General features: G+C 63.9%; 2 protein-coding genes across 9 annotated transcripts in view; one reads left to right on the top strand and one right to left on the bottom strand.

The window, feature by feature from the left end:
- LOC125692664 (dedicator of cytokinesis protein 2-like) overlaps window positions 1-23,038 on the top strand; it is a 50,923-nt gene that overhangs the window by 18,369 nt on the left and 9,516 nt on the right. For all 8 annotated transcript variants that reach the window (XR_007376796.1, XR_007376797.1, XR_007376798.1 and 5 more), the window contains exons 24-28: window positions 978-1,048; window positions 1,311-1,417; window positions 2,177-2,304; window positions 2,448-2,492; window positions 4,865-4,960. Coding sequence is in view for 5 of the 8 variants with exons in the window: in XM_048943459.1 (XP_048799416.1) it covers window positions 978-1,048; window positions 1,311-1,417; window positions 2,177-2,304; window positions 2,448-2,492; window positions 4,865-4,960 (447 nt within the window). In the remaining 3 variants the exon portion in view is untranslated. The remainder of the gene's footprint in view (window positions 1-977; window positions 1,049-1,310; window positions 1,418-2,176; window positions 2,305-2,447; window positions 2,493-4,864; window positions 4,961-23,038) is intronic.
- On the bottom strand, window positions 4,987-13,029 carry LOC125692670 (INSYN2B protein-like). The gene is made up of 3 exons (XM_048943484.1): window positions 11,636-13,029; window positions 8,970-9,044; window positions 4,987-7,434 (listed from the first exon to the last, which is right to left on the bottom strand). The coding sequence occupies exons 1-3, from the start codon at window positions 13,027-13,029 to the stop codon at window positions 7,254-7,256; spliced, it is 1,650 nt and encodes a 549-aa protein (XP_048799441.1). The 3' UTR covers window positions 4,987-7,253.

The raw sequence follows: 23,038 nt of genomic DNA on the forward strand, positions 1-23,038 counted from the left end.
AGACAGGGCTGATAATAGCTCATTAGCTGCAGCACTCCCGGGAAGGCCACCTCCTCCGTGAAGGGAGCGCTCCTTTGTTGGAACACTTCAGGCTTTGGGGTTTTGCACTCTTTTGACCCCTCTGTGCCCCTGGAAGGAGCCTCGTTTGGGTCTGACGATGAGTGCTGGGCAGGACGGGGCCAGGGACAAACCTGTGTGCTGCTGGGACAGGGAGCAGTCAGGATCCCCTGGTACCCCAGGCTGGTCCTGCTCCCAGAGCCCTGCTCTGCTCTGCACCGAAGGCAGCTGAGGTCTGAGGTGGGACAGAGCTGCAGGCTGCAGCACAGTCAGATCCCCACGGTGCCTCCCACAGCCGTGCCCCATTGCTGTCCCCACGGCACACGGCCCTTCCCCACAGCCGTGCCTCTCTGGCAGAACCTCTGACCATCGGTTGTGGTTCCACCACAGAGGGTGCAATCAATGCAGAATTAAGGAGTGGCAGAAAAATTAATGTTAATCGGCCCAGCTCGGCTAAGCATGGAGGTTAATAAAGAAATCAAATGTAGGAGATGCTTGTTCTGAAGCTGTGAATGTGACTGAATGAGATAACCAAGGCAGCGTGTGAGACGAGCAGCGGTTCAGCTTTGTACAGTATTCTGGTTTAAAATTAGAGTGGTATGAATGCATTAAAAGAACTGCTTTGTAATCTGTTTAATATGTATCTCCTCAGTAGAGAAAAGGGAACGAAGCAATTAGGGATGGAGAGGCATCCTGCAGGGGTGGGCATTTCTTTGGGTCAGAGCAGCGCTGCTGTGCTGGGAGCATCCCTGGGGCCATTGGAAACAATGACTGCTGTTGAAAAGATGGCAGTGATTTTGGGTGCAGGGTGTGGGCAGCGCAGTGGTCACCGCCCTGTGTGTTTGATGTCTGTCTGTCTGTCCTTCTGTCCATCCACGCTGCCCCACGGGCACGTGGTCAGCAGCCTCATCTCTGCGCAGGGAGCAGCCCTCAAGTATCTGCCTTCCATCCTGGAGGATGTCTTTGGGATCTTGGATGCCTCTATGTTGGGGTAAGTGTCCCGGCCCGCAATGATACCCACCCCAGCCCCCCAGGGTGGGCAGTGCCTCTCAGGCCCTTCCTGTGCAACGTGGGGATTTGGCTCAGTGCTGGCAGGGGTCAGCGGGGGGCAGGGCAGCGCTCTCCTGCTGCCTTCTCCAAAGGAAAGGGGTGGCAGCGCTTGGGGCCGCAGAGCAGCCTGGCCTTGGCCTGGCCTTGGCTGGGTCCTCCAGCTTGATGCTTGGTGCTCATTGATTCCCCTATCTGCACGGCAGGCTCCTGCTGCGCGACTTCATTGGCAACCTGCAGCCCCAGCGCCTGCTGAGGCAGAAGCTGCAGTCCCTGACCAACATCGTCAACAGCAAAATCTTCCAGTCCTACGGTGAGAGCAGCATGGGGTCCTGCAGCACAGCCCGCATTGCTGAGCACAGCACAGCTTGTGTCCCCCCACCCCGCTGCCCCCCTTTGCTCCGGCAGCACCGAGTTGTGCCTGCGGGACCTGAGCTCCCAGAGCTGCTGCCAAAGGCCGCTCGTTGCCGATGCCTGGTGCTGTGGTACTGAGCTCCAGGAACGGCTTTAAAATGTGTTGCAGAAGGAAATTGGGCCTAGAGGGAGGAAAGGGCTGCAGAGGGGTGGCAGCGGTGATTTTCAGGGTGAGGATGTTGGTGGTTTGCTGTCCAACAGGAAGGATGCTGTGTGTGGTTCCACAGCTCACGCTTAGAGCCGTGGCACCACTGAGGTTGAAGGCTCTTAAGACCATCCAGTCCAACTCTTGATAGTAATACAGGTGGTGATTAATATAGGCTTGTTAAGTTTTGCCTGCAAGGAGGAAGGGGCTGCCAGAGCGCGGCTGTAAGGGTATCTCAAAGCTGAGCAGTGCCGTGCGGAGGCAGCGCTGGCCGAGCCCTGGCAGCCAGGGGCTGTTTGAGTGAGAAAGTCTCCATCTGTTGGGTTAAACCCAAAGCACCCTTAGCAGAGCAGCACTGCGGAGTCGCAGAGCCTTTCTGTTAGCATTTAAAGTCTTTCCAGAACTCCAGGCTGCGGCCCAAATGCTTTACGCTCCCTCCGTGCTCTCAGTCCCTCTCAGTGTGGGGAGCTGTGGGTGCCCTCTGCCAGCCCCACACCTCCACCTGCCCCACAGAGTGCCGGGATCTGCTGCTGCGCATGGCCGTGCCCATCCTGCAGGACCTGATAGAGAGGGGCGAGGAGGAGGACGCCTGCGTTGAGCTGCTCAGCACCATCCTGGAGGTGCTGTACGCGGCCCAGAAGGTAGCGCCCAGCTGCTCCCTGCTCTCTGTGTTGGCTTCACCTTGGAAATACGTCTGGCTGCTGTTCGTCGCAGGGGTGGCTGTGGGGGGACTGTGCCGGCCTTGCGGGCTTTGCGCTGATTTGCAGCGCTGTGTTTGTTGCAGAGAGCAGAGGAGGAGCGGCGCAGGGAGCGCGGCGACTCGGAGCTGGTGAGTGGGGTGTGCAGGGGAATTTGGGTACCCAAACCTGGGGGAGCCTCGTGCACCTCCTGCCCAGAGCAGGACTGCGGCGTCTCCTGGGGTCGGTGCAAGGACCGATGGAGGAGCCTCCTGCAGCAGTGCCTGAGGGCAGGGGGCTGCAGGCTGTGCTGCGAGCCCTTGGGGCCCACACCAGCTGGGTGTGTGTACGGGGATGATGCTTTCCCTGCAGTGCTCTGTGCCATGGCCTGTTTTCCACGAGGTTTTCGTTACTTCTCACTGCAAGGAGTTCCCTCAGTGAGGCACTGCAGGTGAGGCGTTGTTCTCTTGACCCACGGCACTGACTGAGACCCTGCTGCTGCTCGGGTCTCTGCCTGCCCAGACAGCCCTATAGCTGCTCCATGAGACCGTAGCATCCAAACAGTTCCCAGATCTGCTGTGGTGGGTGATGAGGCCAGCCCCCCCCACACCTCCAGCAGTGTCTGCCCTGAGACCCACGGTGCTGTAAGCGTGCTCTGCGCTCTGCTTGGCTGCACTGGCTGTGGTACAAGGTACAAAGCAGCCACGCTGTGCACTGGGGCAGCTTTGGGGCTCGGGATGCTGCAGCCATGAAACCTCAGCAGCTTCAGCTCAGCTGCAGCGCCAGGCTGATGCCTTGAGTGCAGCCGTGCCTGTGCCACAGTGGTTGTGCCCTGTCCTTTTGCTGCACGCCACCCCACAGCCCCTGAGGCCTTGTCCTCTGCCACCCTGCAAGCCCTTGGGGTGTCCTGGCAGCTCCTGGTGCTGCTGTTCCTGCAACAGTTTAGGAGAGCACAGAGAGCTGTGCTGCAGCTCAGCAGGACGCTGCCCCTGCCTGCTTTCCTATGCTGGCAGCTGTGCCTGTGCCGTAGCCCAGGCTGTGTCTGGGTGCCCTCCAGGTGTCTGGGACCCCCTCAATGTGTCCCTTGATGGAGCACTGTGTCACTTTCGGAAAGCTGACCTCAGGCACACAGCAGAAGCACTGAGACACCCTGCAGCACTTTGTTGCACTGCTTTCTTGCGGGCATCTCTGAGATTTGAGTAGGATTTCCTACAGGAGATCTCCTCACTACATCTCTGCATTGGGAACAAAGTGCTCTTGTGCTCATATGACATCACCTGGGGCTGCCAGGGGCCAGCGTGTGCCTCGCTGGGAGGACAGGGACAGAAGGCAGCAGGCAGTGAGGGGACACTGAGTCTGAGATGAAAGCAAAAGCTGCAGCGGGTGTGGGCTGCGCTCCTGGTACAGCTGGAGTGGGACTGAAGTTGGGTGGCGGGGATCGTGGCTGCCACCAACTGCACTGCTCTGCACAGCCAGGTGCAAAAAGAGGAGATGTGCATGCTGAGGATGCAAGCTGAGAGGCTGCTGAAAGGATGAGGTCCTTCCTTTCACACAGCCCCAGTCCTGTGCTGGGCAGGAGGTGCACGAGGTTCTCCCCAGCGTTCGGGTGCCACTCTGGATCTGCTGTGCCCAGGGTCGGTTGGGATTTCTGCACTCCGAGGTTTCAGTGTGCAGTTGGAGCAGTGGGGATTTTCGGCTGCTGAGCGGAAGTTTTGGGAAGGATGAATGGATGAAGGAGTGAGCGGAGCCAGCTGGCACAGGAGACACAGGCTGTGCACAGGGGAGCAGCTGGGGGAAGTCTCATAGAACCACAGAATCACAGAACGGCCTGGGTTGCAAAGGAGCACAGCGCTCATCTCATTCCAACCCCTGCTGTGTGCAGGTCGCCAACCAGCAGCCCAGGCTGCCCAGAGCCACATCCAGCCTGGCCTCCGATGCCTGCAGGGCTGGGGCATCCACAGCCTCCTTGGGCAACCTGTGCCAGTGCCTCAGCTGAAGGTGCCCCAGTTCTGCCCCTTCCCAGCTCTCTGTGGGAACTGTGTGGCAGCCACGGGTGTCAGAGCTGCAGCTCAGGAGCACAGAGGCACAGCCTGGGTTGATGTGTGCTCCTTGCCCTGGGCTGTGCTGTGCCCCATGGTGAATTCGGGGCCTCTGCTGGCACTGCCAGTGCCACCAACCCCAACGTCTCCTGAGGGTGGCTCTGTGTTACACATCCCGGCCACCTCGCAGGAGCCAGGGCTGCCCAGCAGCGCTGCAGGGCCCTGCTGAGGGCGTGGGGACAGTTCCTCCTGTGCCCACACGAAGAAAAAGCCCTGCCAACTCTGCAGCTTCCAGCAGGGACCGGTGCTGGGGCTGCTCCCCGTGCCAGCAGCTTCTGCTCATCGGGCTGCAGCTGCCTGTTGCTCTCAGGGGCGCTGTGTTGGCACAAGGGCTGCCCCCGGCCTGGCTCGGGGTCACCTGGGGAGGTGCGCATCGCCCGCACCCCACTGCACCCACTGCGGCCGTGACTCCCCGCGCCTTGCAGGTGAAGGTGAAGAGGCACGTCCAGCTGATCCTGGAGCGGCTGCTGCACACCGTGAACCGGAGGGTGATCGTCCTGGAGAGGGACAACAGCCTCAGGGTGAGTTACCACCGCCTGGCCGGGCGTGGGACAGCTCCGCCGCTCCGCTTCCATGGGGATGAGGAAGTGAGGGAAGGGCTGCGCGGTGTGGGGATGGGGAGCAGGTGGCAAATGTTCCTCGGCGGTGCCGTGGTGTCTGGCAGCAGCTGCTGGGGATGGGTTTGTGGGTATTTAACGCAGCAGGATGCACGAGGAAGCCCAAAAAAGGAAGGAGGAAATGCGGCAGAAGCAGGGCGGAGTAGGGGGAGCGCTGGGAGGAGCGCGCAGGGTGCTTGCGGTGCAGGAGGCTCGTCTGGAAGCAGATGCGGGGGTTTGGGCTGCATTCTCTGGAAAGCAGTGATGGGACCCAACAAACGTTCCTCATTTTACACATGGGAGCAGCACGCTGGGATGCCCACCTCGTGCTGAGCTGTTGGCAGGCTGCAGCACGGCTGAGGCTCTGCGCAGCACAGCTGCACTGGGTGCAGTGGTTTCATCATGCGGGAGGAGGAAATGTGCTCTGTGCAAGTGTGGACAGCCAGGCTGTGTGCAGCAGGCCGGGCACGTGGCTCTGGGCTGTGTGGGGCAAGGGGAAGGGTCTGGTGGTATTTGGGGTGCAGTGCTGTGGGGCCCTGCCATGCTGTGTCATCCCGTGCCGTGCCGTGCATCATGCCTAGGGAGGTTTTGGAGCAAACCTGTAGTTCTGCCATTCCGTGCTTGGCTCTCATTCATAAATACGTGGCTAAACCAAGGTGCTACGGGCAGGATGGGACCCTCCTTCTCACTGGCCATGCTGCTGCTACTGGCAGAGGGACCTGCCTGCTTCAGGAGCCATTCCAGACAGCATCTCTGTGCTCTTGGAGTGACCCCACTGCTGAGATGGTGCAGGGTGCAGTCCTTCCTATACATCTGGCTGCAAGTAGCCCTGTGCTGGGCCGTGTCAGACTGTGCTGGGCTGTGCTGGGCTGTGCTGGCACTGTGTTGGGCTGTATTAGGCTGTGGCAGACTGTGCCAGCAGTCTGGGTGGGTGGGCTCTTGCTGGTTGTGATTCAGGTGGATTCAGGCAGGCGATGCGTGCTGGGTTGGGTTTGGTATCATCTCGCTTTTAGCCTTTGTTCTCAGAATGCATGATTCAGTGCCAGAGGAAGCGAGAGCAAAGAAAGAGCTGTTTGAAGCTACCTGTGGGGCTGTGACAGAGATAACGAGCAGCGCTGGCTGCCGGAGCACGGCCTGATGCGCAGCGCGAGGAGAAGGAGGGCAGTGCTTTGGCTGAGCCTCGCTCTGGCCCTGCTGTGCTCCAGAAATGCTGTCTGGCAGCTTTCTCACCTTAGTTCATCCCTTTCGTGGTGCTGTCACAGTCCCAGGCTTCACCCCACTGCTTGCAGCCCCCAGCCGGGCTGCTGCTGCTGCTGTTGCTGACCGCTCTGATCCAGAGCCATCATTACATCGATGCTGAGCTGCTCCTTTTGCAGGTTGGAATATTTGAGCTGCTGAATTCTGCCCCCACGTAATCAGCTGGTGCATCCTGCAGACAGGGGCCTGGCCTGACACAGAGTGGGGGGGTCGGCTCTTGCCCTGGGCTGTGCAGGGACGGCCAGGCTGCAGGGTGACCCCAGCACACAACGGCCTCAGTGGGCAGAGAGCAGCTCGGGGAGGGGAGGCGGTCTCTCATTGAATCAGGAGAGGCTCAGGTTGGATCTCAGCAATAATTTCTCCTGCAGAGCGGTTGGGTGCCAGCACGGCTGCCAGGGACTGGGGGTCACCATCCCCAGAGGTGTTCAGAACCACAGAGATGTGGCACTGGGGGACAAGGACAGTGGGCATGGTGGGGTGGAGCCGGGCATCTTGGAGGGTTTCTCCAGCCTGGGTGACTGATTCTATGAGAGCAGCCGCACTCCTGGGTCCCAGCCTGCCTGCACTGGGGCTCCTCTCCCCTGCCCTTGTCCACCACCCCTGGCAATGGGTGCAGGGCTCTCACGGTGCTCCCACTGTTCAGTGGGGTCTCTGAGAACCTGCTGGAGCCGCGGGGCTGCTTGGGGCCAGGATGGGATCGCAGCACTGATTTGGGGCCGGGCGGCAGCTTCAGCTGCATCCAGAACAGAAGCGCACAGCCAGGAGAGGGTGTAACAAAAATAGCGTCTCCCTGGAATTTATTGGTTTCTCCATCAATACAGCCGCTGCTCCCCCCCCTCTTATTTACACGGGTTCTTCAGTACGTTAAACGGAACGGTTAAAAATATAAAAGCTGGTGCTACCCAAACCCTAACGTCAGAGGGAAGGGAGAGGAGGCAGGAGCCGGTGTCAGTGCCGGGGCTCACAGGAACCAGAAGCACTTGCGCCGGGATTTCTTGGCGTCCAGCTTAGCAGGGGGCGAAGCCTCCTGCCGGGCGGGGGGGCCGGGCCCCGGTGCAGGGCTGCTGTGTGCCGCGTCGCCCTCCATGTGGCTCAGCACCCGCTGGAAGCGGCCCTCCTGCTGCCGAAAGTCGTGCTCCACGCTGCGGAGAGAAGGGGCGGCGTCACGGCGCTGCTGCGGCGCCGGGGGGCTCGGCTCAGCCTGCGGCCGCTGCCCCCCACCGCCTGCGTGCAGCGCGGCTGTGAGTGGGGTGGGGGCCGGACCCGGGGGCGGCTGTCGTATCGTGCAGAATCGTGTCCTGCCCACACACGGCACCGCGCTGCACCCAGTGGGACCCTCAGTTCTGGAGGGACGGACGGACAGACAGCCCTGACCCAGTGGCGCTTCCCCTTTCATTCCTAGCGTCAAAGCTGCTCTCAGAGCTGCCCCTGGCTGTGGCTCCCCAGCTGGGGAACAGCTTTGAGACCCATGAGAGCCCCTGGAAAGAGGCTGTACAAAGCGCTGGGGTTACAGACCCCCACTGCCCTCGCGCCCCTGAGCCCGGTGCAGCCACAGCACAAGGAGCCGGGGTGAGAGTCTGAAAACAATCCCGATGCAAGGCACGGGGGCACCGTTGGTCCGGGTAGGGAAGGAGGGGACGCATCACCCACCGGCACCACCAGCTCTCCTGCACGTCCCCGGACCCCCCGCTGTCCCCGCAGCAGGCAGGGCGCGGGAGGCCACGTGCTGCGATGCTCCCTCACCCGGAAAGCACTTCCATCTCCGAGCAGCCACCTCCCATCACATCAGCGAGGTGCTGCCGCCGACACCGCACGTGGCTCTGACAGCCGCGCAGCACCCCGTGTCACCACACATCACGAGGGCAGCGTTATCCCCAGCTACCTCTAGCAGAAAGGGCGAGCTCGGACGGACGGCCGAGTGCCGGGCTGCACGGGGAGCCGCTCACAGCGCAGCTGCCGTCCTGCAGCCCCTTCCCGCTGTGCTCTCTGCCCACCCGTCTTCGTTCTGCCCACCCGACCACCGCCGTCCCCCGCAGCCGCGTGCAGCCCTGCACAGCCCCGTGGAGCTGCCCCCGTCCCGCCGCCCCCCGCTCCGCTCCCACCGTGTCCCACCGGAGCCTTTTCCCCTCACGTGGAGGCAGCGGAGCCCGGCGGGAGCCCTCAGCAGGACCCTCCTCCCCAGCGGTGCCATCTCTCCCAGCCGCAGTGCCGCATGGAGACAGCCTCGTCAGACCCAATTAGCGCTGACGGCCCCCACGAGCTACCGCGGGGAGTCGGCTCTGGGCTCGGGTGGCAACGAGCTGCCGCCGAGAGGCAGCGCCAGCAGGGCCCGGCCATGCGAGGGGACGGAGCGCGGGGACGGGGGCGGATCTGGGGCACCTCCAGCCCCGATGCGGCCGAGAAGCGCGCCCTCCGCCCATGGCGCTGCTCAGCGCCGGTTCTGAGCGCATCACCGCTACCGGCGGGAGGAGCCGGGGCACAGCGGAGGTGCCGGCGGGGCTCCCGGATCACCCTGCACTGGGACAGCGCGGGGACCCTGATGGCACCGCACCACTGTGCCGCGTCCCGTCCTCGGGCTCAGGGAGGCGTTTCTGCTACGAACAGGGAGCGCGGCGCCGAGTGACGGGGGAGGAAACGAGTGCAGGAACTTCCCCGGGGCGGCAGCGCTGCCCCGTACCTGTAGATGATGCAGGCGCAGTCCCGGCACGTCCCGCAGTTGGCGATGTCCTGCCCCGTCCGGTACGAGTGCCGCCTGCAACAGAGCGGCAGTGCAGTCAGCCGGGAGACCCGGACCCAGGGCCCTCCTCTGCGCCGGCACCGCGGCCGGGAACCAGGGATGCAGCTCCGCTCCCAGCCCCGCTCCCCGATCCCGGCTCTTCCCCCCTCCTCCCCATGCAGTGCTCTTCGGAGCCGTGCCGAGCGCGGTGAGCACGTATCTCACTCGGTCGCAAACCAGACGAGCGCGGCAGAAGCCCCAAATCCTTTGCACGCCGTCAGCCTCATCTCATCACCACCCCAGAGCTGCACCTCGTGCCCAGGGCCGTCCCAGGACACCCCACACACGGCACGATGGGGGGAGTGGATGGCGGGCAGTGTGGGGTCTGTGTAGGAGCACCGCAGTGCCCAGCGGTGCCCAACAGATGGGCAGGGGGAGAGGTGCCAGCCTAATCACCAGCCTACGCTGGATTTATCTTTTTTTTTTTTTTTGATGTTTTTGTACCAAAGCATCCTCCTCCTCCAGGGAAGGTGCATGGCACTGAAATAAAGCAGAGCTGGCTGATGAGCCCCAAAGGTCAGCTCAGCCCCAGAGCCATCCATCCTCCTCCAGATCTCTGCAGATCCTCTGCTGGTGCTGAGCGCCCCGCGCGGCCCCACACAGCATCAGGCTGATGGTTGCTGTGGGAGCCCAGAGCTCCGTGGGCAGCGCCTCGGGCACTGGGGGGAAAGTGCCCCAATAAAGGCGTTTGGGCCCCCAGCAGATGCCCCCTCCCCACCTCCCCTCAGGCAGCCAAGAAAACAGCCCCTGTCCCACAAACCCGTCACATTTCCCTGCTTAAACCGTTTCCCTGTTCCTCGACCTTGATCACGGTTGTTCTCAGCCCGCAGAAACTGGGTCTCGTAGTGCACCAAATTGCACCTTGCAGTTGGGATTCTAGCGGCACATAAATTAGATCAGGATACCTTTTATATACATACATTGAAAGCACGGAAATACGCACGTGCACAGCTGGTGCTCTGTAAGTGGCACTGTGGGGGATGCGGGGATGCTGTGGGGCACTGTGGGGCTGGTGGCCAAACCCCTGACACTGACCCACGGCAATGGGGCCAGAGGAAGGACACTGGGATCACCTTTATGGGATTTCCTACTCCTCTCCTTGTATCTCTGGGCGTCTTGTTTGCTCATTTGACTGTGGCAGCCTATGGAGCTGAGATCTTAATTGAGCTGCCCACGGTGAAGCTCCATCAGCGTCAGCAGGCAAACTCATCCCGGCAGCAGGAGCGCGGCAGCCCTTCCGACCGGCTCAGCTCTGCGCTTCACAGCCAGGCTGTGGGCAGAGATGGCGGCGGGTGGGAGCTGCGCTGCGGAGAGGGCGCTGTCAGCCGCGTCCCGTGCACGACACACAGGGCAGCGGACCCTCAGCAGCCCTGGAAGGTGAGGGCCGGGCGGATGCTGCGCTGGGGAAGGGGCTCAGCACCGTGCCCTGCTTCTGCGCTCGCTAACGCTTCTGTGGGATCCCCCATTAGCCCTGCCTGGGAGGAGGCACTTAGCGGCAGTTTAATTTGGTTAAACAATTAAGCGTGCTCTCGGGCAGGAGGGCCAGGGCTCCAGCAGGTGCCCATCTGGCAGGGCAGAGCTCGCCACGGGAGCCGCCCGAGCGCGGTGCCAGACGCAACGTGCGCGCGGTGCTGTGCACACAGCCGGCTCAGCGCCTGCAGCACCGACAGCTCTGCCAGTGTGAGGACAAACTAACGAGCTGCCAAGCTAATGAGCCGCCCCGTCGCAGGGCCTCAGGCTGTTCCCACAGTGTGGCTGCAATGCCACCTGCAGCCGGCGCAGGTCGTGGTCCCCATCAGCGCCGTCACTGCTGCTCTTGGGCCACGTTAGACACAGGCAGTTCATTTGGCAGGTCATGTGTGCCAAACCCTGCTCAGCCCCACCGACCCTGCCAAGCCCTGCCAAACCACGGCAGACCGTGCCCAACCGTGCCAAACCTGACAAGTCATGCCAAATCCTTCCAAGCCCTGCCAAAACGTGTCCCCTGGGCAGTCCTCCCAGCATAGATGCCCACGCAAAGGCTCTGCTTCACTGATAGCCGAGCCAGCGAAATTCTCACAGGTCATTAAAGGGAACATCCTGTGCCATGGCCAGGGCAAACCAGACGGGCCGTGGGGCCTCTCCTGTGGTGCACACAAGGCAGCTCAGAGACCGACCCCTGGATACGGCCCTACGCTTCCCAGGGAGAGAGCAGGCAAGAGGAGCAGTTTGCACCTCATGCAGGAGGGCAGGCACAGCAGGGGCTGTCCACAGGGCATCGGCAGCACCAGAGCCCATAGCTGGGACACACTGTGCCAGGTCTCTGCTCTCACTGACCGATGGGCACAGCAGAACCAAGGGGTCCCTGCTCCCCTCGTCCTCTGGCTGGCACAGGAGGAACAAGCCAAAGGTTGGCAGACCACTACCCCAAGTCACCGTGCCAAGCAGATCAGGATGGCAGCTCTGAGCTGCTCAGAGGGAAGCACGTCCAGAAGGTGACATGGCTCCCATCTTTGGCGTGGCCACCCCTACCATCACCAGACCCCCATAGAGCCCAAACCCCCCCAGACGCCGCCCCATCTACTCACCCATCGCGCTGGGCCTCCTTCTTCTCCAGGTCCTGGATGACGTCCAGCAGCACACGGATGGTTTGCTGGCTGGTCTCCAGCACTCCTTCCAGGGACTGCAGCTGGGACTGCAGGTCCCCCTGTGCCCCCTGTCCCTGAGATGTGTGGCCATGCTCATCCCCTGCTGCGGCTCCCGGTGTCCCCTTGGCTGCCACCACCATCTGCAGCAGGTCCTGCACGTGGCGTAGCGTCTCTGATTGCTGGGTGCTGAGGCAGGGCTGCCCATGCTGGGGGGGCTCCGGTGTGCGCCCACCGGGCTGCACCACTGCACTGACGCCGTGTGGGGGTCCCTCGTGCCTCTCCGGAGCTGCCTGCTCGTGGCCGGGCTCGGCAGCCCGCAGCTGGCTGCAGATGTCCTGCGTGTCCGGATGGCCAAGTGCAGCTGGCGCGGTCTCCGGTGCAGCGGTGGCAGAGCTGTGCCAGCCCGGCGCCGGTGGGATGGGTGCCGGGGTGCAGCAGGGCCTCCCCCAGGGCGAGCCGCAGAGCCGGTGCTGGGGTGGCGAGGGGTCGCGGGGGGGGTTGCCCTGAGCTGGCTGGTGGAGGAGGGGCAGCTGGCGGTGCCCGCGGGGCAGGCTGCGCTCCGAGTCGCTGCGGCCGAGCACCCACAGCTCGGAGGAAGGCTGAGAGCGGGCGCAGGGCACGGAGGCCGGACGCTGGGGGGGCTCCCGCCCATCCCGGAGGGTCCCGCCGGGCCGGGCGCAGGGCTCGGTGGAGCAGCTCCTGGCCGAGGGGGTGCAGCTGGCAGCGGGGCACCCGGCCGTGCCCGGGTACGGGGGGCGGGGATCCCTGGGCGGTGGCGGCGGCACGCGGCACGCTGCGGGGCGCGGGGCGAGGGAGGGGGCGCGCTCGGCTGCGGGCGCCCGCGGGGGAACGGCTCGCATCGAGGCGGTGGGCGCAGCTCCCCCCGGGCAGCGGGCGCTCCCCAGGGCGGCGAGCAGCCCCGTGTCCGCGGCCGCATCGCAGACGCTCCCGCCGTGGGGCCGGGGGGCCGGGAAGGGCTTCTGGAGGCTGGGGGAGGTTTGGATGGCAGCGCTGGCGCGGGCCTTCCCGGGCACGGGCAGCGTCAGCGAGCACGGCTGGGCCTGGGGCCAGCTGCGCCGCGAGGCACAGAGAGCCGCCGGCTCAGGGGGGGCCCTGGGGGGCGGCGAGGCACGTGGGGTGTTGGGGCCGGGGGCGGGCGCCGGGGGGGGGCTGCCCTCCACCAGGTCCTTGAAGCGCACCTGCTGCGTGCGGTTGCGCCGGCGCTGCAGGCGGCTCTCGATGTCGGGCGAGTCGCGGTTGAGCAGCACCGAGCGCACCGTCATGGCTTTCTCCTGGCCGCCCTCGCCGGAGGGCAGGGGATCCCGGCTGAGCATGGCTCACAGCCCCGCCGCCGCGGCCCCTGCGCCGTGCCCGTCCCCGGAGCTGCCCGGGGCGGCGGGCGGCCTCATCCCGCACCGCCGCGCAGAGGGGATGCCGCGCAGGAGGCGGGCGCGGGGCTGCAGGGCATGCTGCCCACCTCCCGCACCTACGGCCCCCGGCACGCGGGCGGCCCGAGCGCCCCGCCCCGCATCGTGCCTCCGCGCTGGCAGCCCATGGTCCCGCCGACGTCCGCTGCGCTCAGAGCTCTCTGCGCTGAGCTCCGCGGAGCTCCGGACGCCGTCTGGCCCCGTGCATGGCTCCCGGCTCCCTGACCTGCGGGGACAGAGAGAGGCGGCTGACCCGGCCCTGCGCCCGCCGTTCCTGCGGCCCGGGATGTCTCCCGCTGCCCCGCGGAGCTCCCGGCCCCCGTGCACCCTCCCACCCTCCATCCCGCGTGGCCATCACCAAACGCAAAGAGACAAGCTTTGATCTCTGGCACTGCCTCCTCAGCACAAAGGGAGAAGGGAAAAAAAGAAACCCCTTTAGCATAAACACGTTACAAGTTCACAGCTCAAATCAAGCAGAAGCAGCCGTTAAAAATAGCTCTGCCTTGCTGGGACTCGGTACCTCGTGTTCGGATGGTGCGGGGAGCGCAGCAGGACGGGACGGGCACAGCCCTGGGGCACGGGGAGCTCAGACGTGGGGACGGGCGGACTGCATCGCTATCCTGCCATCACTGGCACACAGATATGCGTGGCTCCCATCCCCGAGCAGGGAGGACGCAGCCCCTTCCAAGCCCTGCACCCGCTGTGCCCCCTCACCAGCGCTGAGCCCCCGTGCCAATCCGGCTCTCCTGCCCATACTAATTACCCACCACTGCCTGGCCTGTTGCCCTGCTGGGGCACACAGCACCACGCAGAGCCCCGTGGCACCATGCAGTGCCTGCATTCTGCTCCTGGCACCCACTCGCCGCAGCCAGCAGAGCCCTCAGCCCCACAGAGGCCTGCAGGGACAGTTGCTTTGCTCGCCCTCCTGCCCTCCTGCCGTCCTGCACCGCCGTGCCTGGTTCTCACTGTAACAGAGCAGCTGTCTCAGCACTGAGGCCCGGAGTCCCCGTGCGCCGGTCATGAGCTGATGGTGCTGGCTTCCATGCCTGTCCTGGCACCCAGCAGGAGCTCAGGGAGCACCCAGCTGTGCCAAAGCAGTGCAGGTGCCACACACTGCATGTCTCCGCACCCATCTCTGCTGCCCCTTGCCCAGTGCCGTCAGGATGCTGCTCCATGCACCGCTGCCTCCCAGCTGTGCCAGCACCGGAGGTGTTTGTGAGGCAGGAGGTGATGGGGCATCTGTTGGTATGGACAGGCTGAGCTGGGGAGTGGGATCACTGCTGCACGAGGCTGGCGCGTGGCAGGGAGGAGCGGACCCGTGCTCAGCCCTGGTCTGGGTGGCAGACTGAGATGGGGCAGACCCACCGGGACCACAGGACCCGCTGCAGCCCCACGGTGTGGGAGTGGTGTCCAGCGACAGCCGTGCCAGTGCACTGCCACCGAGTGCATCTCCTGCATGGACTCGTGGCACGTCCCTGTGCTGCGCCCACCTCCTGCACGTGGGCCGGCTCCAGCACAGCCGGGGGGCGCTCCCAGAGGACGGAGTGCCAGGAGGGTGCCAGGACCTCCCACAGCCCGGCACGGGGCGAGAGCACGGTGGGCACACACAGCCCTGCAAAACCACAGAGCAGCCCCAGCTCGCTCCACTGCCCACGCAGCCGACGCGGTGCTGTCAGTCAGCAGCGCTGTGCCGAGGCGCCCCGCGCCTCCGAACCGAGCACCGCTGGAGATCTGAGGCACGGCACAAGGACAAAGAGAAAGCCCATAAATTATACATGCGCTGACTGCATTTGGAGAACAGTTCTGAGGCTGTCAGACACCAAAAGCTTGGACCCTCCCGCTCGTCCTTCTGCATATGCATTACGGTGCGGCCAGGTTTAGTGCTGTGCCCAGGCTCTGCTTCTGGCACTCCTGCATCTCCCACTGCTAATAACGAACCCTGATGGGGGCTGAACCAGGACCACGCGACCAAGCGGCTGCTGCATCTCACGCACCCCCTGTACCAGAGCTGAATACGAAGGAAACATCTCTGCTGACAGATCCAGCTGGAAGCACAGCTCCAGGGACATTTTGGATGCGCAGAAAAGGCCACTGGGAGAGGCTGTGCAGGAAGCACAGGCACCCAGCGCTCAGCACATCGGGGCTCTCCAGCTGCTCTCTTCCAGCATGTTTGCAGGGAGGTGGTGCCCACGCACGCCGATGCACCGTATCCAACCTGCCTTCCTGTGCCCACCACTCCTGCACCAAGGCACCCTATGCAAGGCCTGAGCTCCCAGACTGAGGGCACAGGAGTAGAAGTGTCCCTTGTTAACGTCACCCTCCCCAGAACAAGGCACAGACGGCTCTGCTCATTGCTGAACAACACGGTGAAGCCTTTCTGGGGTCCTAAAACCACATCAGCCCCTTCAGGGCCGAGCCCAGGGCTGCAGCTGTTCCAGCTGTTCCTCTCTGCAGGAGGATGGCCAGGACCACGGGAATGGGCAGACGGGAGGGGGCAGCTGAAGGATGAGAGCCACATGGTGGCTGAGCTGTCCTCAGGCGCCCCGTGCCTGCAGCCCTCCAACAGTCCCTGCTCCAGAGCGAGCGTGGGGGCTGCTCACGCCATCACCCCGACCCCGTGCCCAGCACACACAGACACTGGTGTCAAACCCTCGGGCTGCGCGGTGCCCAAAGCCGCAGCAGGAGGCAGAGAGGACTGAGCCATCCCAGCGCTCTGCTTCTATCCGTGCTCTGCAGGCACGGCGCACAAGGGGCTGGGAGTCCCTGTGCCCGGCTGTGCCAGCAGAGCCGTGCTGAGGAGGGCAGGCTGGCTCTGCCCACCCTGCCTGCTTGTCCGACCAGACCGACGTGCACAAACACAGAGCAGCCACTCCTGGAGGTGAGGCACCACCGGAGCCACGGCACTGCCGTGCAGCGGAGCAACCCAGCAGGGAAGCCTCAGTGCCACAGGGCCTTCTCCTCTCCCAGACCCGGGTGTGATGGTGGCATCCAGACCTCAGGAGAGCTGTGGGACGATGCATTGGAGGCGGAGGGGCACGGGGAGCAGCAGCACAGCAGCACCGAGGGCAGCAGCTCAGAGCCTGATGAATGACGGCTGAAGGACGGCGGCGCACACCAGCAGTGCCAGCCTGCACTGGGAAACACGGCTCATCAAACCCATTTGCTGTCTGTTTTGATGAGATTCCCAGTTTGGTCAACGGAGGTAAAAGCCTCCTTAGATCTCTGTAAGGCATTTGACATTTTCATGGAGAAACCGGAAAGATATGAAAGCGATGTGCCACGCGTTAAATGGATTAAAGCCAGGCCAACCAGCGTGTCTCAAGACATAACCATCCAGCACCCAGCACCAAACGGCCGTGCTGCTGGCCAGGTCCCTCAGAGGGGCATTGAGCCCCACGGTGATGCTGGAGTCAGTGACCTCAAAGAGGAAAAGCCCGCACTGGCAGAATTTGGATGATGCGGAGACTGAGGGAAGGATAAGGAATGAGAATGACAAATGTGGTGTCGTGTGGGCATCAAGGAAAGAGCGCTGCAGGAAAGCAGTTCAGCGGTGGGAAGCGGCTCTGCTCTGCAGCCCCACAGATCAGTGCAACAGAACAGTGCCTGAGAGCCAGAGGTCAGCGCTTCCAGATGGGGAAGGGCCTTCCTGAAAGGTGAGGCCATTCGGTGCCGGAGCAACTTGGACAAGATTCAGGTGGTGATGGATGCTCTCCTGACAATTATTTAAGGTCTGAGTGTTTTCCTCCTCTTGTTCAATTACAAGCAGTAGATCATATCAAGTGATTTACGGACAAAACCAGATGACGCCACCATAATGCAGTAAATGACAGGAGCACCTCAGCGTGGGCTGCGCTGGCTGCTCGGGGCAGTGGGGATGGGTGCCGTGGGCTGATCGGCACCTGGAGCCATGGAGGCACTGGGGGTGGGATCCCCATCTCCTGGCCACCACCACCGAACTGCAGCATTGGATCCCACCCTGCAGTCACACTGCCTGGCACACCGTGGACCCCTGCTGCCCAGTGCCACCCTGCCCGGCACGCTGTGGGTCCCAGCTCCAGGCTCCTCGGGCAGGACGCCAAGGACAGGACACCCTGCCAGCCCTGCTGGGGGCCCTTCTGCACCCATCCTCCACCTCCTCTTCCTGGCGACGTCTGTGGAAGAAGGAAAACCAGAGCAGACACATAAATCTTCTCCTCAAGACGCAGGAAGCCAGGAGATTAGATTTATGAGAGAGGAAATCATCTACTTCTGGAGCTGCAGAGGAGGGTAGCTAATTACCCACCCCTACTACGGGGTGCGATGGCTCCTCCTGGGACGGAGCCTTTGCTGCCCCTGAGCTCAGCACGGCGCGAGGTGCTGCGGCACTGGGAGGCAGCAGGGTGAGCTGTGTGCTCACAGCCCACGGCCGGGCAGCAGCCAGGTGCACAGCGCAGTCAGCAGCAGGACTTCATCCCAACTCGGCTCCAGGAGCATCCACGGCGCTCAAGGGTGGATGACGGCGCGTTGCTCAGCAATGGCAGCACGCAGCTCCTCACAGAGGCAGTGCCAGCACGAAGCCAGCACGTGCCCTGCCCTCACAGCTGCTCTTGGAGGCCCTTCCATCACCCCATCTTTGGAGGCGTGCAGACCTCCTGCTTTCCTGCAGGCTCCTCATCACGGCCACTTTATCTCCCCCATCTGTGCCTGGGCCAGTGCCGTGCCTTCTCTCCAGCAGCTCTGCTCCCCCTCAGCACAGAGCCCCTTTGTGCCACATCCCAGCCCTTTGTGCTCTCATGGCGAGGGCGCGCACCCCCCCACGGCAACGGCCCCCAGGTCCCAGCAGCACCCGTCGCTCCCATTACCCCATACCTGCAGTGTTCACAGCACCGTCTCATGCTGCTCCTGCACCTCCGTGGCCCAACCCAAACCCTGTCAGTCTGAGGATGGCCACAGAGTGCCGCGATGGAGCCGTGCACACTCACAGCTGACACCACATGGGTGCTGTGGAGGAGCCCCACCAGCACAGCGGCCCCTTTTTGGCTGCAGGTGCCTGGTGGAAGTGGCAGCTCGCATGAGCCGAGTGATCTGCGTGCATCCATCTTTATTTAGGTCACTGGCTGAAGGGCCCTGCAGGAAAATGAGTCACACTCCCAGCCCCGGGGCCAGGAGAAGGCAGGTGCTCCCTGTGCCCCAGTGCCAACTGCAGGGTCCTGCAGCCCTGAGATGGGAGCCCAACGACCAGGGAAGAGGCAACGACGTCCTCCCGGCACCTCCTGTCATCGCAGCATCACATCCTTTCTTTCAGCCTCACGTGTGTGGGTGCAGTTGGACGGGGACTCGCTGTGGCTTGGAGTGCAGCAACATACGAAGCCTTTGCAGGAGGTTTTTAGGGGCCCACGGAGGCCGAATCGTTCTGTCTCCAAGGCTAACGCAGCTGTTGTGGCAGCAGCGCCGCTGCCCTCGCTGGGACTGCCTTCACCGCCACCTCTTTGCAGTGCAGAGGAGCGCGGCTGTCACCATTTCAGATGAGAGGTGTGGAGGAAGTGAGCTGCCCGGAGGAGCATGGAGGAGCACAGACTGCACGGACGGCGTGTGTGGAGCAGGGAGAGGGGAGGAGGTGGCTTCCCATCCCAAGGCTGTGCTTAATGAGAGCATCGCTGCAGTACTGCTCGGCCGCCCCTCCTGGGGGTATGGAAGAACGAGGGATGGCGTGGCTGCTGCCTTCCCAGCACATGGTGTGGGCAATACGATGTTCCTCCAGTCCCAGACACGGCCCTGCAGGTACAGGGATGTGGGGAATCACCTGACGTGAGACCTGGCCGGAGATCCTGCAGGCTGGGCTGGCTCTGCCCCGAAGTAATTACAGGACAAATGAAACAGGACGTGGCCTGGAGGCTCGTGGTCATGGGAGGCTCAGTGCACTGCGAGGCATCTCACAGCTTCCATGGAGGGATGCGCTGCCCCTCACAGAGCCGGGATGGGGCTGCATCCGGAGCCACAGCATCAGCAGCAGCCTGCAGGCTGGGGAGCCCCGCAGCTCCTCTCCACACCAGGATGTTTTCAGACAGCCGCAAGCTGCCTGCAAAGGACATTTCTGGAAGGAGCTGGAAAGGTTCTGCTGCCCCGCATTCACAGGCAGATGGTCACAATGCTGTGCTTTGTGTGTGCCTGTCCAGGGGGGCTCAGCCCCCCAGGGGGCTGCACGGCCCCATTGCAGCTCCGAGCACACAGCCCTGCATGGAGCAGTGCCCCGTGCCAATGCCACTCACACACTGCAGCCCCAAGAGCAGCCACTGCTGTGCGGGCAGTGGGAGCTGAGGCTGCTGCGGCTGCAGCTCCCATCACCGGTGCGGAGAACGTTGTCTCAGAATACAAATTCCTGCCTTTAAGTGGATTCCCATTGCCATCCAGCAGGAACCCCCCCCCCCTTTATCTTTATGTGCCTTAGACAACACTCGCTGCCAGGGGAATTTGGGAATTAGTGAGTGTCTTTCTGCGCCACGTGCCTCGGTTTCCCCACCCACAATACAGCCAGGAAGATTTGGATCACAGCTATAAGCACACGAGCCACACACCGTCCAGAAGCACCGGTTACGACTGAAGCATTGTTACTGCAGATGGAAATGAACCCACTCATTATTTGTGGCCTCTGAGCACTACCATACTATTAAGCAATTATAATAATTGTAATTCGTCACGAAGATAACCTCTGTCTAAAGGAGTTCCCGTGTTTAAACCTGTTCTGCTGCTCCGCATGCACTGGATGGATTCAGAGTGCTGCAGACACGACCCCCACCAGGAGCTGACTGGGACCACCAGGCTGTGCCCACCGCTGCCTGGAGCCGCCTGCCGGGCTCAGAGGGATGCAGGCAGCGCACAGCTCGCAGCCGGCATTGCCAGGGTCCGGGAGGGCGCATCCCTGCAGGCCAGCAGAGCTGAGCACCGCGGGCTGACACACCGCTCTCTGCCCCGCCACGAGCGCGCAGCCACTCACCAGCCCCGCGCGGGCGCAGCTGCACGGCCGGCTCTCAGCCATCGCCCTGCGCACCCGCCTGCGCTCTGACCGAAACGACGGCTCCGCGCAGAGCCTCCTGCTGACCCCCGCGGCCCTGCGAGGGGCTGCAGCCCGCGCCGCGGGAGGGGGGAGCCAAGCAGCCCCGGAGCGCGGTGCCCTCACGTCTCACCCCGCCCGGCTGCTCGCGCGAAGGCCTTGAGCTGAGCGCACGGCGCCGGGAGCAACGTGGGCTGCATCCCTCCCTCCGGCGCCGGCGGCCGTCCCCGCGTCAGCGCGGCGTGCGGTACCCGAAGTGACAGCCCCGGCATCGCGTGTGCGCGTGTCAAACACAGCCCGGCTCCGCTGACGGACGTGTCTGCTAACGAGGGGCAGCAGCGAGGCGGGCGCTGCCGGAGCCCTCCCTGCCCGTGTGCCCCCCGGGACCGTTCTGCCAGCGGCGGTGCCCCGCGCTCCGGGCGGCAGCGAGGAGGGGCTGCGGCGCGGGGCAGAACCCGGGGGGCTCCGGCGCTTCTCACGCGGCGAATCCCAGCGCCGCGGAATCGCCTCCCCCAAGCACACTCTACTGCCTCCGGCGTGGCCGTGCGCCCCCCGGAGACCCCCGCCCGGTGGCCCCGCGCCCCCCGCACTTCCCGGGGAGCTCCGGCGCGGCGGCGGAGCAGAGGAGCCCGGGGGGTCCCTGACCCCAATGACACCCGGGGCTGCTCGGCGCTCAGCATCGCGCCGCTGCCTCGGGGAGAATCGGGAAACGCCGCCCGAGCACCGCAGCTCCTCCCCGGGCATCCCGGCCCCGCGCCCCTCCGAGCACCGCGCATCCCGCGCCGCCCCTGGGTCCCGGTCCCGGCCCTGCGTTTCCCGTAACGCTCCGGCCCAGGGGTTCCCCGCACCGCCCCGGCCCCCACGCGCTGCGGGGCCGATCCCCGCGGGGCTGAGCCCGGTCCCGGCCCGGCCGCCCCTCCCCGGGCTCCCCGCTCCCAGCCCCGTACCTGGCGCTCGGCGGCGGCGGTGCAGGGCGGTGTGCGCGGAGCACGGCCGGGGCGGAGCCGCGCGGGCTCGCCGGTATCGGGAGGAGGAGCCGGAGGGGCGGGGCGGCGACGTGCCCGCCCGCTGTTAGCGGCGGGGCTGGGAGATGCGGGGAACCCCGCCGGACCCGCGCTGAACGCCGTCCGCGCAGCACGCGGGGACGCACCGCCGTCTGCCCAACCCGGGTGCGGGCAGCGCGCACCGGGCACCTCCTCTGTCCCGTCCCCGTGCGGCTCCCGCAGGTCGCGCCGCCGGACTTTGCTGTTTTGCCCCGTTACTTCCAACCTCTCGGCCTGCCCCGACCGGGGGCAGCGGGTGTTTGCACCGAGCGGGCCGAAGGGGAGCAGGAGGTGGGAAAGCGCCGTCACGGAGCGGCCAAAAGGAGCTCGGCGTCCCGCGGCCGCCACAAGCCCTCTCCTGCTCCGATGCTGCCCAGTCTGCGGCCGCTGGGCTGAGCGGCGGCTCCGGGTGCTGCTGCTCTCGCGGTGGCTTTGCTGAGGAGTATTTGAGAGCTGAGTCCTTTCTGTCTGTGGCCAGCGGTGGGTCTGCGGGCTGCTGCAAGGGTGGACGTGCCGTGTGCTGTGCCGGGCTGCTGCTGGGTCGGTTCCCCACACATTTGCCATCTGCCAGCTGAATATCTGTACGTGCAGCAGCACCCGGCTGTGGCTCACCAGTAATGTAATTTAAATGTAAATGCAGCTTCTCCTGAACAAGGTGTAGCAGGCCGTGCAGGGAGTTCACCTGGATCTAATTCCAGCTGCCACCAGAACAGCTGCTTTCAGGTGGCTGAGCTGATCTCATCACATCCCCGGCACATTCTGCCTTGCAGAGAACTTTCCTCCTGCTCTTCCTCCTTGCTGCCAGGGGGCTGTGCTGGCTTGGGCCGCCCATGCTGGTGGTGGGTAACATCCACACTGTTGGGTGCATGAGAAATTCCCCCCAGACCTCCATGAAGGTGTGAACTGCTGCTGCTCCCCAGTGCACAGCGTGTCGCACAGCCCGGCACACACTGTGCCACTGCTCTTGTGGATGCTCAGGGATGTGGGTGGATTTGTGGCAACCCCTGCTTCACCAACGAGTGCTTACTCTGGAGCAGGCCTTGCTGGGATGATGGCCGTGCACGTCGAGCAGAGCTCATCCCCAGCTCTGCCTCTGCAGCTCCACGTGCAGCTGCTGTGGCCGTGCCGTGTGCTGTCCTTCAGCTTCAGGTCTGCAGCTCCACACTGATGAGAGCAGGACTGGCATTCATGGGGTCATCATTCATCTGCTCACGGGATACCTGCCGAGCTGCCTCCATCCCCAGCTCCAGCTGCTCCTGTCCCAGGGCTGCCCATAGCACCGATGTGCCCACAGGCAGCCCAGGCCTTGCCCGGCCCCCACACAGAGGCACATCCTGGGCACCTGGGCTGCTTTATGTTCCCCCTGTGAGCGTGCTGCTCTCCTGGTCTGCAGCCAAATGCCCCGAGCTCAGACCTGAGGCTGAGCAGAGCCCGTCTTCAGGGGCCAGGAGCGCCGACCCTGCAGCTCTCAGGCTTCAGATGCCCATCGGGGAGTTCCCAAGAGCTTTGTCCCATCACCAAAGCTTCCTCTTAACAAGTTAATATTCAAAGCACTTCAAAGTCTGCTGCAGACTCAGATTTTATGTTAGAAGCATCATCAATAATGGGCTGCACTAACAGGCTAAAGGGGAGATGAAAGAGAGGGGTGAGCAGCAGGTGGTCCCTGCTCTGCCAGCTGCTCCTCTCCCATTCCATGAACAATGCAGACCTGAGATCAGCATGGCTGGTCCTGCTGTGCAGAAGGGAGTCCTGGGCAGCGCGCTGCGCCTGCCCCCCTCACCCTGGTTCAGAGACACAGGCACACAGGGCAGAGCTGGAGCTGATGGCTCGAACTGGGACTCTT

This window comes from Lagopus muta, chromosome 4, assembly GCF_023343835.1.
Source record: "Lagopus muta isolate bLagMut1 chromosome 4, bLagMut1 primary, whole genome shotgun sequence".
Lineage (NCBI taxonomy): Eukaryota > Metazoa > Chordata > Aves > Galliformes > Phasianidae > Lagopus > Lagopus muta.

Bases quoted from the DNA above. Each gene is read 5' to 3' on its own strand.
- LOC125692670 (XM_048943484.1), bottom strand. From the start codon at position 13,029: ATGCTCAGCCGGGATCCCCTGCCCTCCGGCGAGGGCGGCCAGGAGAAA. The intron at 9,045-11,635 runs GTGAGTAGATGG...GCTCTGTTGCAG, and splicing joins AAGGAGGCCCAGCGCGATGG to GCGGCACTCGTACCGGACGG. The intron at 7,435-8,969 runs GTACGGGGCAGC...TTCTCTCCGCAG, and splicing joins TGCGCCTGCATCATCTACAG to CGTGGAGCACGACTTTCGGC.